The sequence below is a fragment of the Tyto alba genome, unplaced genomic scaffold, assembly GCF_018691265.1.
Source record: "Tyto alba isolate M040663 unplaced genomic scaffold, T.alba_DEE_v4.0 Super-Scaffold_2, whole genome shotgun sequence".
Classification (NCBI taxonomy): Eukaryota; Metazoa; Chordata; class Aves; order Strigiformes; family Tytonidae; genus Tyto; species Tyto alba.
In genome coordinates this window covers 51574954-51593404 of record NW_024881282.1, presented here as the reverse complement: position 1 = coordinate 51593404, position 18451 = coordinate 51574954, and the positions used below count along the sequence as shown (strand labels likewise).

The 18451-nt window shown below is 36.2% G+C and overlaps 1 protein-coding gene across 1 annotated transcript in view; it reads left to right on the top strand.

Annotated features, from left to right (window-relative positions):
- The window catches only part of RAP1B (RAP1B, member of RAS oncogene family), a 34734-nt gene extending 17023 nt beyond the window's left edge, over window positions 1-17711 (top strand). Inside the window, exons 2-8 of the mRNA XM_032999775.2 lie at window positions 1270-1354; window positions 2739-2807; window positions 5570-5626; window positions 7087-7227; window positions 9106-9249; window positions 11060-11175; window positions 12620-17711. Coding sequence (XP_032855666.1) covers window positions 1298-1354; window positions 2739-2807; window positions 5570-5626; window positions 7087-7227; window positions 9106-9249; window positions 11060-11146 — 555 coding nt within the window. The 5' untranslated portion in view covers window positions 1270-1297 and the 3' untranslated portion in view covers window positions 11147-11175; window positions 12620-17711. The remainder of the gene's footprint in view (window positions 1-1269; window positions 1355-2738; window positions 2808-5569; window positions 5627-7086; window positions 7228-9105; window positions 9250-11059; window positions 11176-12619) is intronic.
- Window positions 17712-18451: the final 740 nt, after the last annotated feature.

The window sequence follows — 18451 nt, the reverse complement described above, 5'->3', positions numbered from 1 at the left end:
TGCATCTAGATCAAACTTTTGGTCTGTAGATAAAAACGTTGGATGTTATTTCAAGTAAATCACAATACAAATAAAGAGATGCTAAAAATAACCTAAAAAAGGTTCCCATTCTGTTTTTTGTCAGCATGATGATGCTTTCAGTTCTTCAGAGGAGACTGGAGACATTTTATGCATGTCAGCTAATATGAACAAAATAATTTACATGTGTATGTGTATATATATGAAATAAGTTTGGGGGATGGATGAGGAGAGGATGTAGTAGCTGTGAAATCTGAGACGTTTTTAGAATTGCTGTATTGCTACCATAGGTAACAAATGTTAGCAGCTGTTTCTCCAATAAACCTATTCAATATTGTGAATGTAGTGGTTGTAAAACTGCAAGCTTTTTAGGCATCTGTGTGTCTCCTGTAAATAGTGGGTTTGGTCTGTTGCAAAATATACAGTGCAAGCAACTTCTTATGAGTGAATGAAAGATCTTGAGAAACCTGTGAAATACCTTTAAAGCTTGTGACTATAGCTGAGAGGTGCTACAGACTTGTTTGCATGACTAGAAGAGATTTTTTTAGGTTTCTGGAAAATGTTATGAGATGAAGACACCTCAGTGGGTGGTATGCTGTAATCCAAGTAATTGGTCTATCAATTGGGGTAAATTAGTTTCTATGCCCGATTCCTCCTTGCTGTAAATAAAGGAGATGAATCCATCCAGAGGCCACTGAGTGAGTGATACGTGCACATGGGTGTGAGCAGTTCTTCCAGATAATGTGCGTTTTCTTTGAAACACGTGTGATACTTTGGCAAGATGATGACACTGAGGTCTTTATTACAGAGAGTCTTAATATATTCTGCCTTTTCTCTAAATTACTCTTTCATGGGATATAAACATCTCTGTTTTAAAAACTTTACAAGTCTGTACTATCTTGACTATGAAATTAGGCTAGATAACATGTGAATAATGGTTCCTTAAATGTTAAAATCCTGATAACAAGAAAACCTTGGAGGTACTTTATTTGTGCTAAGTGTAAAAGTAACGTCGTTCGGCAGTTACTGTGTCTTGAATAAATGCCCATAGCTTCCATATCATGTAATGATTAAAGTAACATCCTGCTTCGGGTATGCCTGGTTGTAATGGTATATCTCCTGCATTTATCAGTTGATAGCAATATTTAATTCTTCATGTCTTGTTATATATGAAATCTTACAGTGGTTGTAGTAATGCTAAAATAGTTGTCCTGTCAATCAAAGTGGTGAATAACTTATTGTGTGTTTTAGGTGTTGAGGGTGATTTATCTCTTGCATCATGCGTGAATACAAGCTAGTGGTTCTTGGTTCTGGAGGTGTTGGAAAGTCTGCTCTGGTAAGTATTCTGTGAGGCAGTTCAAGTATGTTTCCTTAGGCTTCTCATGTCTTTGTCTCTAATACACTCTCTACTAACCCATATTTCTTTTATATAAGTGTGAATAAGTAGACATAAATCTACTTAATGACTGGCTAGAATAAGTACATCCTTTCCTGGGTGTATCCACATCCATTGGTGCACTTTTGCATGCTAATATTTTTGTATGGGCTTGGTTGATGGTGCTTGGTCAGATCTTTGTCTGTCTTACACAGCAAAGTGCATAGTCACAGCATTATGAAGGTGTCTGGCTTCACAGGGTAACCCAGCCATAGATCTGTGGGAAATCAAGCTGCTTCATGAAACTTGCACAGTGAACTGGTTTACCTGTGTCTGGCCTTGGTAACTCCTGTCTCTAGAAAGGTCTGCAGGGTGCTGTTTGCTTAATGTTTGATAGCAGTCTCTAAAGCACTAATGTTTGTTTTATGCAAATACAAATATATATTTGCATGTTTGTAGGAAGTTTAACAAGTTTTCTACATCTTTCCTTGCAAGTAGGTGTGTAGCTGTGGCAGGTAGATGATTGTAAACCAAAGAACTTAATGCATTTTAGTTAACGATTACAGAAAAGTTTAGTCTGAATTAGACTAGCGCTGAAAAAGTTCCCAGAATGTGATGTTCTCATCCCACCTAAGAACTTTACATCTTTCAGTTTAATTGTGCACCTTATAAAGTAAGGTCTAGAAGTCCACTCTATCAGGTAAGAACTACTTTCTTACAAAGTGGTTCCCAAGGGAAAACTTAAATGACGAATCATGTTAGATTGTGAAAGAACTTTTTCCTTCACCTCTGAATTCTTTATCTTACTGCAGCATTTCTGGATTTGAACCTGTCTGCTCTGACTTGGCCATTGAGTCTCAAAGTTCCATTTGACTTGTGCTAAAATCGTCTACGTGCTAGGTATACAGGAATATCCTACTGAGTTTAGTTAAGACTAGTAAATGCTGGCAGTCATTTTTTGACTAATTCCTATGCTGGCAGATAAGTAGCAGAAGATGCAGTAGTTCTAAATGCAAATGTAAAAGCCATGCAGCTGTATAGTATCCTATTCAACTAAAAACTAATAATGATTCAAAGAGTTAGACAAACCTTAAATAAATGCATGCTTTAATTCTTACACTCCAAGGATAAAGGGAGGTGTAGCATTGCTTCATCTAACATTACTTAGTTAAGTAGTCATATACATCTAACTTCTTGTTGTTTCTTGTAATTTATAGTTACGTCAGTCAATTTGCCTTCAAAAATGTAATGGAAACTGAGTGTACAACTAGAACTGTAATTTGTGTACAATGTTTACAAAATATCACTATACAAGAAGAATCTCATGAGAACTTTTGTGTTGCAGACTGTACAGTTTGTTCAAGGAATATTTGTTGAAAAATACGATCCTACGATAGAAGACTCCTACAGAAAGGTATGTGCAAAAGACCTCTCTAGTGTTACAGAAACTTAAAACTGCAGTACATATTGTCAAATATTTGAGTCATTGCTTGAAAAAGGGTATACCTGGTAATGGCACATAATACTAGGTAACTTAACAAGTTTGAAATGTAAAAGTGCTCTTAAAGTCTGTCTAAAAGGAATAATTCAAGAATATCTTTTTAATGTTTAAGCATAATACCTCACTAGCTAGTCAGTAAAAAATGGTAATTTTGTTGTCAGAACTGGGAACATTGGTTTAAAAACAAAACAAAAAAAACAACCCACACTACCACTTTTTTATATTATTTATTATTAGTTTGTGTCTCTTAGTATCTGCAGGCAGATTTGGACTTGTAAGTTGGAGGTTCTAAGATTCTTTGTTACTGGGAAAATCTACTAAAACCAACTTTATGCTCGCCTTTAGAACACTGGAGGCATCATACTGTATTCCTAACAGTTTAACTGATAGCTTGATACGCTTCCATTAGATGGGTTGTTGTTTTATTAATAAGTTAACACAAAGCTATCATAAATGAACAAACACAGTGGCCTGTTAGTTTCTCTCTTCCCATCTTCAGCATGACAGGCTGAAAGGTCTGACTCTGCTTGCATCATCTTGAATCTCCATATTGCTCACTCTTCAGTTTCAGCTGAGACTGTGATTAACATTCCAGGCTAAGATAGTTTACATCTGGACTGCTACCAAAAGAGTTAACCATTTGGTGAAGCAGATTAATTTTCAGCTGTATTGGTTTCTTAATACTTTTTTTCAGCTGAATTATTTTTCAGATGCGTTCATACTCTGATATAGCTCACCATGTGGCCACAAAAATGCCAGTGTCTATACAAGGGAGGCAAGATGTACAAACCCTATCTGGGAATGGGCAAAAACTGCAGTGCCTCTTCTTTTAGCACTGGACTATATTTATATTGGAATAAAGAGGCTGCATTAACAGCCATTGCAGCCTATAGTCACCAGAATGTCTTGTGAACAGAGGAGGAATTAGTGAAAGGAAAATGAGAATTTCACACTTGTTTTCTTTGACTTCATAGAATTGCTAGAAAAATCCTAGTCTGTTTTAAGCATGTGGGCTTCCAGCCAAAGATAAACTCTTACCAAAGACACAACAGCAACAAGAAATTCTATGTAGCCACTTACTTTTTCTGTCTTAGAGTAGCAGGAATTTTGGACCCTATCCCAATGCTTGGTGCAGGACTTTGCTGGGTCAGGGCCAATAAATGACTCCGAAAATATTCACAGGCTGTACTAAAGTGAAATGTTTCCTTTGTTGTATATTTACATTCTTCAGGTCATACTAGATTCATGATGTTTGCTGGGTGAATTTTTCCAAACACTGTTTCCATGGAGCCTAAAAAGTAAAGTCATCTTAAGAAATTTTGCCTTTTGCTATTTTTTTTTTATTTTATTTTTTTAGCAAAGATCTTATAATGTTCCTTTCAGGCTTGGTCCTGAAATAACTAGGAATATCTCTGTGAATTCTTCTTTTCAAATCAGCCAGATTGTTGGTCTGGACAGCACTTTACACAGTCATTTTCTTCCCCTTGCTGTTAGTTACAATTCTAACTTGCTTTTTCACTTGGGTGACTTTAAAATGTATTGGTTTGACAGTTGCAATTCTATACTATTAATGTTAAATCTAATTTTGTAATATTTGAAGTTGAGAGGATATGGCTTGAAATATTTTAAGTTTGTCTGGAACTGAATAATTGAGCATGAAGTCTTGAAACTTGATACCTTGGTTTACTCCCCAAATATTTCTTCATAAAGAGAATAAATGCTGCTTAATTAGCTGAGTAACTTTGTCAGCAATACGTGCTAGAATAGTGGTTATTGAAGGAATCTCCATCCCTAGGGGACATGAGGGAGGTGTGAGAGGAGTGGAAATACTCTTCTACCCCACCCCCCAAGCTCAAATCTGGTTACAAAAGAAAAGTTCAGTTAAACTAGTGATAATACATGTATCAGGAATAGACACAAAGTTCTTTGAGTGCTGATTTGCCAAGGAGGAATTTTACATGCAGATGGAAATGAGGGAAGTGTACCAGTAGCTTGAAAGAAAAAAAATAAATGTGGGTAGCCTGCTTGACACAGCTTGAGGGCACTTCCATCTCCTTTGCTGCCCTTGCAGCCATTTTTTTTGAGGTAGAAACTAGATAGAAGAGCTCTGAAGTAGATACAGAAACTGATCTGACTTCTTAAACCTTCTATTTTTTGTAAATCTTTCTAACCTGGATCAGTTTCCTAATTAATGTCACTAAAGGCTTGATTTGGGGACAGTGCTCTTAGTGGTTTGCTTGGTTTATTGTTTGCTGTGTACTGCTTATTCTCTTGTTGATCTAAATTACTGTTAAATGAGCCAATGCAATTTTCTAGCTCTTACCTGTACTTTTCTTTCAAACTGTGCATGATCCCTGAAACAAGAAGAAATTAGTTGTGCTAGTTGCTGATAACCATCATTACAAATTTAGAAGCCTCCTTTTTAATAATCAAAAACCCCTAATCATTTTGCAAAGTGGTACTTGGCTGCTGACGCTGCTTTTGAAAATGTCACTAGGGCTCTTTGAAAGGCTTCTTCCTGCTGTTTTCAAAGTGTATGGCCATATGAACTTCTTAAGCCATTATGTTGCTTTATGCATTATGAATTTGCTTATAAAAATGACACAATTCCTGGTATCTTTGGAGGGGAGAGTTGTGAGAGGTAAATTTTTAACCACATCTTTCTCTCTTGACAGCAAGTTGAAGTAGATGCACAACAGTGTATGCTTGAAATCTTAGATACTGCAGGAACGGTATGTAAAACCAACTTTCCTAAATACTGATGTACAGTGTTAAAACATCAAAAGCTGCAGGGGTGTAAATGATGACATGTTCTCTTTCTCATTCTCTGAGAGTAACTGTGGTCAGTGCATTGGATTAAAGGATGTTCTTTCACATACTAGTATTTAAACAAAACTTGAGTATTGCAGCAGAAACTTAATTGCAAGTTTTCTGTGAGCTCATGCTCTGTAATAGGGGAAACTTGAGACTGAGCATTTTAAACGATTGTGCTGCTGTTGTAAGTTTATGTTGCCCAGAGGAAAATTTAGGCCCGATAGAAATCAAACCTGAGTAACCATTGCTGTAGAGAATATGTGCTTTCTTCTCATCTCCTTTTTCTTTTGTGTGTGAGATGTACTATGACATTGGGATAAAAATAGTATCACTTTAGTCAGCTTATAGGAACTCAAAGTGCATAGGGTTTATGCTGACCCTTTGCATGCTAGTCAGGTTTTTCTCTGGCTAGGTCCAAAATTATTGAAACCAGTAATTTCCTTCATTGATTCCAGTGAGCAGAAGCTCAAGACCCTTGGAGTGTAACATGTTCTCTGAACTGTAATAGTAATCTGGTCCACTAATAACTTATTTAAACTCCATATTAGAATAAGGCCATGTAAAACTACAGAAAGATGGAGTGGCTGTTCTCTTGAAATAACTGGCACTTTTCATCTGACATACGGCAAGGGATTTGGTGGGTGATTGATCAGGCACAAGATAGCAGAGTCACCAGTGCGTGAAAGGCAAGTGCTATTCCACAGTCACACTGCTGGTGAGAGTTTTCAAACAGGGAGAAGTCCTAATGCTGCCGTGCAGCACACCAGTGAGTCCTCATACACAATATCGTAGTTGTCACCAAAGCATAGAAAATGTGACAAGTCTATTGGGTGTTTCTATCCTCTAGTCAATCTCCTTGAAAATTAAAGTAGAATTTACCATAGGAAAGTGCCTAGACTACAAAATGGAGGCTGAAAAGGGATGCATTTACTTTTCAATGAGTTTCAAAGAATGATCAGGAGATGAGGAAGAAGTTTGTATGTAAGGAGAGATTTGGGAGGAATGCAACTTCTGTAATCTATGGATTATGCTTTACCTTCTACTGTACCTCTTTGCTTTTATGAAATTACTCTAGTTTCTGTGACTTTTTCCCAGGGTATAGCCCTTGGCAATATCTAGATGTTGCTCAGCCACCCCAGATAATGTTCCAAACTTCAGATTTCTTTAAAAGCAGTTCAGTTTACTATAGTGCTTATAGTCAAACAGTAAAATATTGGTCTGTTTAAAGGGCGGGGGGGAGACGGGGAGGACGGACGGATGGAAGGGGGATGACAAATGCATTGTACTTGTGATCTGTTTGTGACCTGAAGTATATAACAGTTTGTGCAAGTAAAGTGCAAATTGAATTCAACATCTGTATCTATTTTTTTAATTACAGGAACAGTTTACAGCAATGAGAGACCTATACATGAAAAATGGACAAGGTTTTGCATTAGTATATTCCATCACAGCACAGTCCACATTTAATGATTTACAGGATCTAAGAGAACAGATTCTTCGAGTCAAAGACACTGATGATGTAAGCATCTCTAAAAATGCTTAATACTGATATTTAGAGTTTTCATTACAGATGTTGTAATGTATATACTGTGATCAGATAGCTTCTAAACTTTAAATTGAGAAACAAATCAAGCAGTATGTGCATAGTACAGAAATGCAACTCAAGGTAAACTGGAGAAATTGTAACTTGTCATGTGGTATAAAGAGAATTGTCTTTTTAATCTCTTCCTTTGAAATACTCTATTTGAAACTGTATATAACCTTATTCACTAGTACTGCAGAAAACATTTCTAAATCAATTCTATTCTTACTTCAATTACTATTAGTGAAGGTTTAAAAAACCATGCAGTTTAATTTTTCTCTTTAATATGCCTACTGATTATAGTGTTTTAAAGGCACAAAATTCAAAGGTCTTATGAAAGACAGTACTCTAAGATTTACGTAACTTGCGTGTTATGTATCTTTTATATTTTGTGTGTGCTCGCAAGCAAATTTGGTCATACTATTTCCACACAATTTCAGTGTGCACCTCAGCATTATTAAAGCTATAAAGTGAGGCTAAAACATTCCAGTTTATAATTAATAAAAACTTACTACAGTTGTAGGAAGTGACTACTCAGTCCCTTAATAAAAGGAGGAAAGGTATTTCAAATGTGAAACAGCAGTGAGAATGTGTTTTTAACAGAAGGACCTTATAGGTTGTAGCCATCAGGCAGGAAAAGCTTCCTACTTCTTTTTTTTTTTTTTTTTTTTCAAGAAGGAACCAATGAACAGCTTTTAAGTCTGCTTATGTCATTTAAACTGTGCTCATGGAAACTTTTGATGCCTTCCCTACTGCATGTATCCACATATGCTTCTGCTGTCAGCAGACACAGAATGTATTAAACGTTTCAATTTTAGGGAAGTTCATTGTGACTTTTGTAATACAAACCACCTTACGTTTTCTTAACAGTAGGCATTTGCAGGTCTTGCCTATGTTCAGCAGATTTCTTCTAGAAGTGATTTGGTAGTATTTCCATGGAATTGTATTTCTTAGAACACTCCCCTCAGTCTTGAAAGACATTCTATAATACCAGGAGAAAGATAATGAGCTTCAAGTTGCAACTTCAGTTCTTGCCAAAATTTACATAAAGTTTTCCCTATGCCAAAGCTTATGCATGGCTTGCTTTCTCAGTGTGGGGAAACTAAATGGTCAAAATATTGTAAATGTTTTTTCAGCACTTGAATGTGGGAGAAACTTAGGTAAGTCCTTAAATTAGTAAAAGGAAGGAAAAAAAACAAAAAAAAAAAAACACAGCAAACAACTTAATATGATTGTCTTTTCTTGCGACAAAGGTCAATTTAGTGTTTTCTGTAGTTGGTAATTTTGATAAGGTAGGATGTTTCTTTCCTCTGTGAGCATCAGTTTACTAAGGAGGACTGTGTGAACAAACTGCTCTTGAAAGGAATACAGATATTCTGGAAGTATAGGAACGGTGAAAGGAGCTTTACTGTCTGTTGTCATGCTACCCAGTACAGGCTACTTTTTCCAGGATTTCTGAACATGTAAGAATCTTTTGTCAGATTCTTAAGTAGACTTCTTGGTGCCTTAAACATCTAAAAATGAAATCTCATTAGGTCATCTAGAAGATGTAAAATTTGTTCAACTGGCAGTGTACTGAATCCTCAAACCATTCCCCACCACCTCCCTGCCAAACAGTAGGCAAAAAATGCAGTCACTTTGATTTGAAGATGAAAGTATTGCACAGCTGTAAACTTAAGTTTCAGTTATACCAGAGCTTGATTATTCTGGGAGTCAGGATCCTCTAAGGATTCAGATAGGGTTTTAGGTGTGCATTTACATTGTGCCTTCCCAAAATTTTAATTATTTCTTTGCTGGTATTGAATTGTGTTTTAGGTGCCTATGATTCTGGTTGGCAATAAGTGCGACTTGGAAGATGAAAGAGTTGTGGGAAAGGAACAAGGCCAGAACCTAGCAAGGCAATGGAATAACTGTGCGTTCTTAGAGTCTTCTGCAAAATCAAAGATAAATGTTAACGAGGTAAGGTACATTACCTATGGGGGGAGGGCTGGAAGGGAGAAAAACATGGAACACTGTTCCAGTAACCAAACATTTACCGTTTGTCAAGGAAAAACTAACAAAATTATGAATAACATTCACTGTAATGGACAAAACCATACCCTACTACTGTGAGAATCCATGAGATGCTTATATTAAGGGATGTATTTAGCTTTGACTTGGGACTTTTTCAAATTATATTAATTTTAGTATAATTAGTTTTCAAATTATATTAATATGAATATTTAATTTCACATGAAATTTCAAATTACATTCATATGAATTATTTTTTTCATGTAACATTCCCTACTTGATACAATATCTATCAACCGACATTGAACTGCTAGACTACTTTCTTTTTCTAAAGACCTTTAAAAGAGCTAAGTCATTAAAGCCAGTTGATTTAAGTTACTTGGTATTAAATTATTTGAGATGGTAATAACAAAAACTCCTAAGGGTTTTGTCAAAATTAGCAGCTCTGTAAAGAACAGGGGGTGCAAAAGCCTCTCTACTATCTAGCTGCTTATTTAGCAGGAGCTAGGTGACTGGTCAAACGCATACATTTTTGGGACTTGGCATAGTGCATGCCTTCTTATCCAGTGGGGGTGCCAGCATAAAGAAAGGGATGCAGAAATTTTTAGAAAAAGAGGCTGTGTTAGTATTTACACTTCTGGAACAGCTTGAATTTTATGATAAACCCTACAGTTCATTGTGTCTTCTGGAAAACATTGTTGGCCGCATCAGTCAAGTTGAAAGGGCCTCTGTGCAACACTTGCATGTAATCAAAAGTGTATGGTGCTTTTAAGCACAGCTGATTTTTAAAATAAGTAATGTGTGTTTAATTAGTTGAGAATTACTGGAAACTATTCAGATTTTTTTAAACACAAATTAATCAGCTTAACTATATAAAAGTCATATGTTTAATAAAGTAGAACTTACTTCCATCGAATACTAAAAGCCCTTGTTGGAATGTTTGCTGCTTTGCAGCCCGTGCTTAGGAAACTACTAGGATGGCTTTGGTATGAGGACTTCCTTGATTTAGGAGATGCAGAAATAATTGGAACAATGTCAATTATGAACAAAACAGATGCTGTTTAATTGTAGTATGTAGACTTGTCTTAAATTAGCCTTTCAACAAAATCATGTTCTAATTAGAATTCTGGGAGACTCAAAGTGTGAGTCTCATACATGAGTTACTTTCCTAGGAAATGTTAAGCTTATGTCATGCTGTAGTCGTAGAGAGGCTGCTGAATTAATTCTCTAGACTTTAGTATTTTTAAAGTATCTGGAAAAGCATGATCTCATTCAAATACAAGAGACTATTCCTGAATATGCAGTGTACTTGAGTTACCATGAAAATGTGTAGTTAAAACTTGCTAGAACTTTCTTTGAAAAAATATCCTTAGAGTGATTTGCGTTAGAAGAAAGCTGTAGCACGTTTCTTGACCTCAGTGCTGAATGACAAAGTAATAGCATATAGTAGTTGATCACTGTGGCATATATCATACATGTTCAGATAAATTTGACTCAGAGGTTAAATAGCTGCAGATTATAGATTCCTTTCCAGTTCACTTCATTGGAAGTCGAAAGCCCTTGGCAGACAATTATTTTAAACAGAAAAAAAGCCCCACCAGTTATTAATTAAGTATACAATTCAACTTTCTGGCTTTGTGATAACTAAGTATTTACAGGGGTTCTTGAGTATGTGAGTACATTATGTGTGCAGATTCGAGCTTAGGGCTGTGAAAGAAGCCTTTTAATTCCAATAACCAACTGATTTTTATATTCCCAGATCTTTTATGACCTTGTGCGACAAATTAACAGAAAAACTCCAGTGCCTGGAAAAGCACGCAAAAAGTCATCATGTCAGCTACTTTAATACATAGCTGTACTGTAGCTCTGAGCCAGGTAAACATTTTAAAATTTTCTGTGTATTACAGCTATTAAAAACAAACAAAACAACAACCACCAAAAAACCTAAACAACTGTGGTAGCTGCTGATGCAGAACAGCATTAGAAATTCTTGACTTGCATTATCATAGGAATTTTTATGGTCTTTATTTTGCCATTCCAGTGTCAGAACTACAAATAAGTGCAAGATACACTGTTCACACTAGTATAAATTTTTTTTCAAGCTTTAAGGTGTTGGTAGAACTCAATTTAACAACGTTCCTTTGATACTTGGAAACTTTAGCTTTTGAAACAGGGTTTTCCTTTTTAAAGGCTGATAGAAGGTACTGCAAGAGCTCAATTATCAGGAATGCACACTGGAAAATATTGCTGTTTGCGTACTACAGTGTCACTTCCTGCTTTGCACTCCTGCATATATTTGCATGATGTCGGAATTTAGCTTGCTTCGTTGGACTACATGGATATTTTATAGCCTGCATTGTAATTAGTACCTTTGGAAGAGAACAGTGAAGTGATCATTGTAACACACCAAATATTTGAGCTGGAGCTATTGGTTACTAGATCAATTTCCTTCTTGTTGGCAGTTGGCTAATGTTCTACATGACTAAATCCATGCTTTAAGAGTGGTGCTGAAGGCTCAAGCAAGCTCCAGCCTGTTCTTTAAGCAAATCTTTTCAGAAGTTAGTCAGCAGGTGTGAATTTCCTTTTTGCAACTTGTTCTTGGGCAGGTTGTTTCCCTCTTTCCACCTCGAAGCCTTAGTATGGGCAGAGGTATCTCTTGACATGACAGCATGCAAGTTGCCTGTTCATCTCGATGCCCTTCAGTTTTACTGGGCATACAGTGGTTCGGTTGCTTCAGTGCTATGATCCATTATTTTGTCATCCAGTAGACCCATTTGATATACTGGAGGATCCTGGTAGGATATTTCACTGTCCTAAATTGCAGGATTTTTTTAATATTCAGGTAGTGCCATGTTTAACTCTTTTTTTTGGTATCAATATTAAAACTTAATTTGAACAACTTGAATTAGTTCAAAGTAAAACTGAGAGGGTTCCAAAAGCATTAGCTGAGGGTGGCAGAAACGGCTGCTCCACTTCTTTAACAAGGCTTTTGATTCGGGAGCTTTGATCCTCCAAATGTATTTTTCTTTATAAAGCCGCTGGAACTGTCATACTGTAAGCAAAACTAGTCCCACCCATCAACTACTACTGCCACAGTTCAGCTTGGGTTGCCATATGTGTCCCAATTCAGTTTTGCTGATTGGGATAGTCTGTTATTTGTATGTGTGCTGTATAAATGACGGTAGTAGAGGAGAAGTGATAAGGTTATTTTCTAAGTCTGTTTGCCAAGAACTTTGCTAGATCCTGCTTTAGTTCTTTTAACTAAAGAATGATGACAGATAGTTGTTACTAATACTAACCTCTTGTTTTGTTGTTACAGGTCTGAAGAACTGTTGCCCAATTCAACAGTGCCAGCATTCCAACTTTATTAAACCTACCAACATCTTAAATGGACTTTCCTGTGGTGGTACCCTTTAAGAAATGGATGAAAGCTACTACATCAGTTTGCACATTCTAATCACTTTCCAGTGTCATGAGAGATTTTTACTTATAAATATTCTAAGTGTATGCAACTGGTAAAACCAGAGCCTACATCCAGTATTACCGATAAGAGACATTGTTCATCCACCAATGTTGTACATGTATGAAAACTGTGTACTGTATACTTCAACAATCCCCACTTTCTATTGGAGAGTACAATAATGTAAATCCTAAAAGCACCACTATTTTAGCATAATAAAAGAAAGTCCAAAGAGCTCCTATATAGACTACTCCAGATAACTTTGCTTCATCGGTATTTGTAGCTTATTGTAACTTTTTTAAAGAAATACAGGATCATCATCATCGTATTGTACAAAAGCGCTTTGATTAACACAACAGCTATATAGTTTTTTAATTTTAGGAAAAACCTGTGGAGACAGTGATCTAGTCTTTAAGAGTCCTTTCAGTATAACGTCTGACTAAAGACATGGCCTTTAATATCTGTTGGGAAGGAAATGTCCAGACTTTTCAACCTTTTATTGTATGTTTCCTTTTCCTTGTTTACATAGGGAACAATGTTTATAGTTGTGTGTACAGTGGGGGTCTACAACAAGAAGTGTATATTTTAAAACGATTTTTTAATGATTTAACAATTTTTTGTAAATCATTTTTGGGCTTCTGCAGCTGTAGATTCTCACTGTGAATTCCCTTGCTTGCTCATGCATAAGTGTATTTGCAATACCAAATATACAGGTTTAGTACTTTTGCCTGTTAGTGATTGTTTTACATGTGTAACGTTTTGGTTGAGATGTTAAATGGTGGAAGAGTACTGTGGATGTGAATGTGGGAAGTAATTTTAATCATGTGTAATTGGTCACAGGGCCTAAGTTGCAGTAATTAACTTTTGCTGATTTATTTAACAATGCCTTGTTGCTTTGTATGCATTAACGTTTGGGTGTAAAGATTGTGTGTATATCCAACAGGGAGCCACAGTATTTAAATTGACCAACCTAATGTTACAACTGCTTTGAGGTGGCCAAATGTAAACTAAAAGCCTTAATTAAAGTGGTGCAATTTTGTATGACTTAGCATCAGTAGTTCAATAAATTTGGATTGCCATGCAAGGGCTTGCATTACAGTTATATACTACTTCAATGTTTTGTGTTTTAGTAGTGCTAGTAAATACTGATTTCAGATCTCTTGCACAGTGCAAATTCGTACATCTTAGGACTAAAAGGAACCATTATGATTTTGTCTTTTGACAAATACATGCCATAGATATTTCTTCTAATAGCATCCCATGTGTTAGGGTGGATGAATTTCTAACTGAAAGGAATTCCACTTACAGTTTTAGATTTGGAATATTCTAAGTTCTAACATAAGGGAGAGTCTAACAGAAAAATATCTGTCTTCAAAAGGTTAGATTATCAGTGGCTATTTTGGGAACTTGAAAATATGTTGACTGCTATTTTCCTTATTTTCAGGAAGAATTCATTGTTAAAATTGACTTAGTGTAGCTAAAAAAAAAATCTCTTGTGAGAAAATATGATTTTTCTGCATGGTCAAACCATATTTGTTTGGTTTCAAGGAAATCTGCAGAAGAGCATTCTTGTTGCAGTATTGAGTGTAGAGTTTTGCAGACTTTAAATATCTTTTAACACTGTTGGACTGTGAAGTGGAATGTGTGGACTGTGGATGATTTCCTGATCTTGGATGTGCTGCTGAAAATTAATGTCACACCCAAATACTTGGTACCTCCTGTTTCTCTGGCACAGAATTATCAGAGCTTGTTCTAATCCATTCCTGCAAATTCAATCAGATTAGGTTAGCTAATACTGGTAAGCTTTGAGATAGTTTACATTGCCCAAAGTGAATTAAGGAGACCAGCTGATCCTTGCTGCTGGTAATTTCATCAGTCATCACCGTTGTTTAATGGAGATTTAATACACTCTTTCACTGTGAAGAGTCAGAGTTAAGACTGAAATTCTTTTTAAATTATCATTAGAAACCAGACATGTGGTTGATCCCCATAAATACCTCTTTTGGTACTCTGCATCCTGACTGGTCCCCAGAGTAGATGAGACTAGAGCACTGGATGCTCTAGTTCTTTTTTTTCACTAGGTACTTTCCTCCTTGATGAGCTAATCAGTATTTTTCCTCCTTTTATTCAACCTCTGCTTATTCAGGTCTTGCAACACTTTTATGTCCCAGTTGTCTTTTTATTAGTCTTTTTAATATGTTTCTTCCCCAGGCAACTGTACAGATAGCATTGGGTGGGAGGGAGAGAAAAGTCTAACATCAGCAAGGGAGCCCTGGTCTGGTCTCAGTGTCCAGCCAAAGAGGACCGATTACAGGGAATATCAGGCTTTGTCCTGAAAGCTCTGTACTGAACCATTCTTGGTTGTGCTGTGGAAGAGTGAATGTACAGTTCCTCCACATTACAGGTCGTCAGGTGGATCAAACCCCAGGGAAGTAAAATTTTTCAGAAACTCTAGGCTTTACCATCTAAAGATTGTGCTAAAAAAGTGAAATAAACTCCCTTCCACTCCCCTATATTTAGAATTTAGGCCAGATTAGTAAAGCCAATGTATCATAACCCAGGTAATACCTAAACCCCAGTATATTCTCCTTGAGAACGTAAGCTTCAAGGGAGCAGTGTCCTGGTTGTTAAAGGGAAGATGCATGGCAAAATGTTGCTGAGGAAGTGAAGGACATGAAGCGTAAGGAAAAACACATGGAAGAATTTTCTTCACATCTAAGTAATTGTGGCATAAGAAGCTGTTCCTGCTGAGGAAGTGAACATCCAGTTCCCCACAGGAATTGGAACTATGTAAGCAGTTACCAATTCTAGAAAAGAATTCTGTCTGCTGAAATTTTTGAACAAACTTTTATATATCTTCAGGATAACTGCTTTGTGTACCAATGCTTAAGAAGTTCATGCTTGAACTGTTTGTACAGAAACAGAACACTTCTCAAAAAGCTTTGGATGAAAACATGCATAATTCATATTTTGAAAACTAATGCGGTAATTTTCCAAATTCAGTGTTAATACACATGTATTACTGCTTGTAAAGTTAGCTTATGCTTACAGTGCACACAAAGGTTGTGACTGCTTTATTTCTACCCTAATCTGGAATTGGTATGTGTCAGTATTTAAATGTCTGAGCTTTCTGTGGAAAAAGTAATGTTTGTGTCTGGAAATATAGAAGTATTATTTAATGGTATTGCACTCTTCATATTAGGACTCCCCTTGCAGTATAAACTTTTCTTATACCTTACCTTGTTCCTAATGCCCTCTTTCATTCTCAACTTACTCTGTGAAATGAATGTCTACTTGCTGAATTTACAAGAGTATTTTAAGACATTGCAAGATGTTTTCAGATGTCCAAATGAACTAACTGTAAGCTCAAACTACTAGTGCTCTTCTGCATAAGAGAATTTAACTTAGGAAAAAGTATTCTAGAGCTAGATACTAACTAAGTTTCTTTCATAATGCATACTGATATCGCAATGCTAGAAAGAGGAGGTGGGAGGAGCTTGGAATTTGGATTAAGTTGTGTTTTTTCTCCTTTTCTGGTGTAAATAGAGTTGCAGTTTTCTCATGAGTGAACACTAAAGATGAAGTTTTTCTTCTTTTAAAATGCTCTAAACAAACTATGGATGAATCAAACTTGATGTGTTTTCTCCAAGGTTTTCCAATCTTTGTCAGTTTTGGAAATAACTTGGGGAGAAATTTTGCCACAATACTGCACTAGTTCTAGATAGACTTCAGTTTAGACGTATCAACAATAGAAAGTTTATTTCTAGATGTGAACGGTCAAAAATAGTAGTCTCTATACAGCTGTCTGTAGCACTTTTTATATTGTAATATGAAGATGCAACCAAGCATCAGCATAGACGGAAAGCTTTTTGTCCAATTTTAACTGCCGTTCCAGCAACATCAGGCTGTACTTCAATTTATAGCTTTTGTTTTGACTGTGTATGGGAAGGACAATAAAAGAAAAAAAGTTGCTCAAATATGTAACAAAATACAGTTGTACATAGTTCTCTAAGGTAGTATTAGAGAAGAAGAGCTCTTAATCAAATTTGGTTCTCATTTCTGAGTCTCAAGCACCTTATGCTTTGAAAGGTTTATGAACAACTTTGATTCTTAAAACCTGATTTAACTTCTCAGTTCGATAAAGTAAACTGAAATATTTGTTGCAAACTCTATGTTCTTAGTCTGGAACTATAAGCAAAGTTGTTTTGTAGTCTTGGTTTTGTTCTCAATGTTGCAATATCTGGGCTTCAAACAACAGATAAACATGGATTTTGCCACTTTTTTCTGTTTGGGGTTTTTGAGGGGTTGGTTTGTTTTTGTTTTTTTTTAATACCCTCCAAAACCATTTATTTTCAGAATTTTGAATCATCAAGCAGAGGGTGGCTTCCTGTTTTCAATGAGATGTTCTTTAGGGAAGGATTTGTGAATGGAGAAAGGAATGTCTTCATGACTCCACTGTACTCACTTCAGCCTCAAGAGATACTAGTTCTGCCGAACAACAAGCTCTACAGCTTCACGGTTTTAAGAAAGTTCACTGCCACCAGGATTACTTTTTTTTTTTTTTCTCTTTGAGGTTGTGGCTAGGGTGAACTACATTTTCAAGGCATTGTAATTTCTGATTAATTCATGTAACGTCTTTTGGCTACCATAAACTTGGGAGGGAAGGGGCATTTCTGCAATCTGGGATACTGAGTAAAATTATAGTAGAAGTTAGTTCCTCCTTTCATCAGTATACTTTACCTTTTCATACTATGTGGCATTTTTACCTTATACTTCTAAATCTAGCAGGGAGGAGTCAGTAACTTCACTCCCATACTAGGTACAAAAATCTACATGTGAAATCCCAGCTCTCATAAACTGGGTTTACTGTTTGTAACATGCCCAATACAACAAAGACCCTTGGTACTACTGTCATGTTTTTCAGACACAAATAAAATGACAGTTACAAAAACGTCTCTTTCTTTTTCCTTTTTAATAAAAAAGGGGTTTTAGCTGAGGTTCCTCAACGGGAGTAGGCATGGGAATCAATTTGTTTAGGGTAAGGCCCCCATCAAACAATTTGAGAGACAACCTGAGTATTCTAATACTAAGCAGTTAATTTTTTTGAGATTTTTTTTTTTTTTAAGTTTCCTTTAAAGATTAAAAGTTACATACTCCCAGGAATGTGTTTCAACTGAGAAAAGAAGGGCTAAAACATGAGCCCTTCTCTTCAAAAGGCTTCCTTCTCTTACAAAAAGGCAAGGTATAGTGTAGGTTCCACAGTTTTCTTTGTACTGTGCAGTTTTGCTGCTATCTCATATTGCACAAGAACTTTGCTGTGCTCTTGCTTTTGATAGTTCTAAATTAAGACTGCAGTTTTGTATATGCAGATGTCATGTATGCAGTTTAGCAATGCCTTAGGGCAATTTATTTGATTTGTGAGCTGTCTGTATTAAAACACATTTTGTAAAGGGTAATTAGAGTTTTGAGTTAGTTTACTTATTTAATTTTAGTCTAGTATATCCTGAATTTTAACCTAGTACGTCCTGTAAACCCCGTTAACTTCACATAAAGCTAGTAGAGAGCGGAGGTGTTGACAATAAGCATACCCTGTTCCTGTGCCAGTCGTACTAGTTGCTGAGTTGTCCGTGCTTGTCCTGCCTCTAAGTGTGGTGCATTCCTAACTACCCTGGCGATACTCTGACAACATGG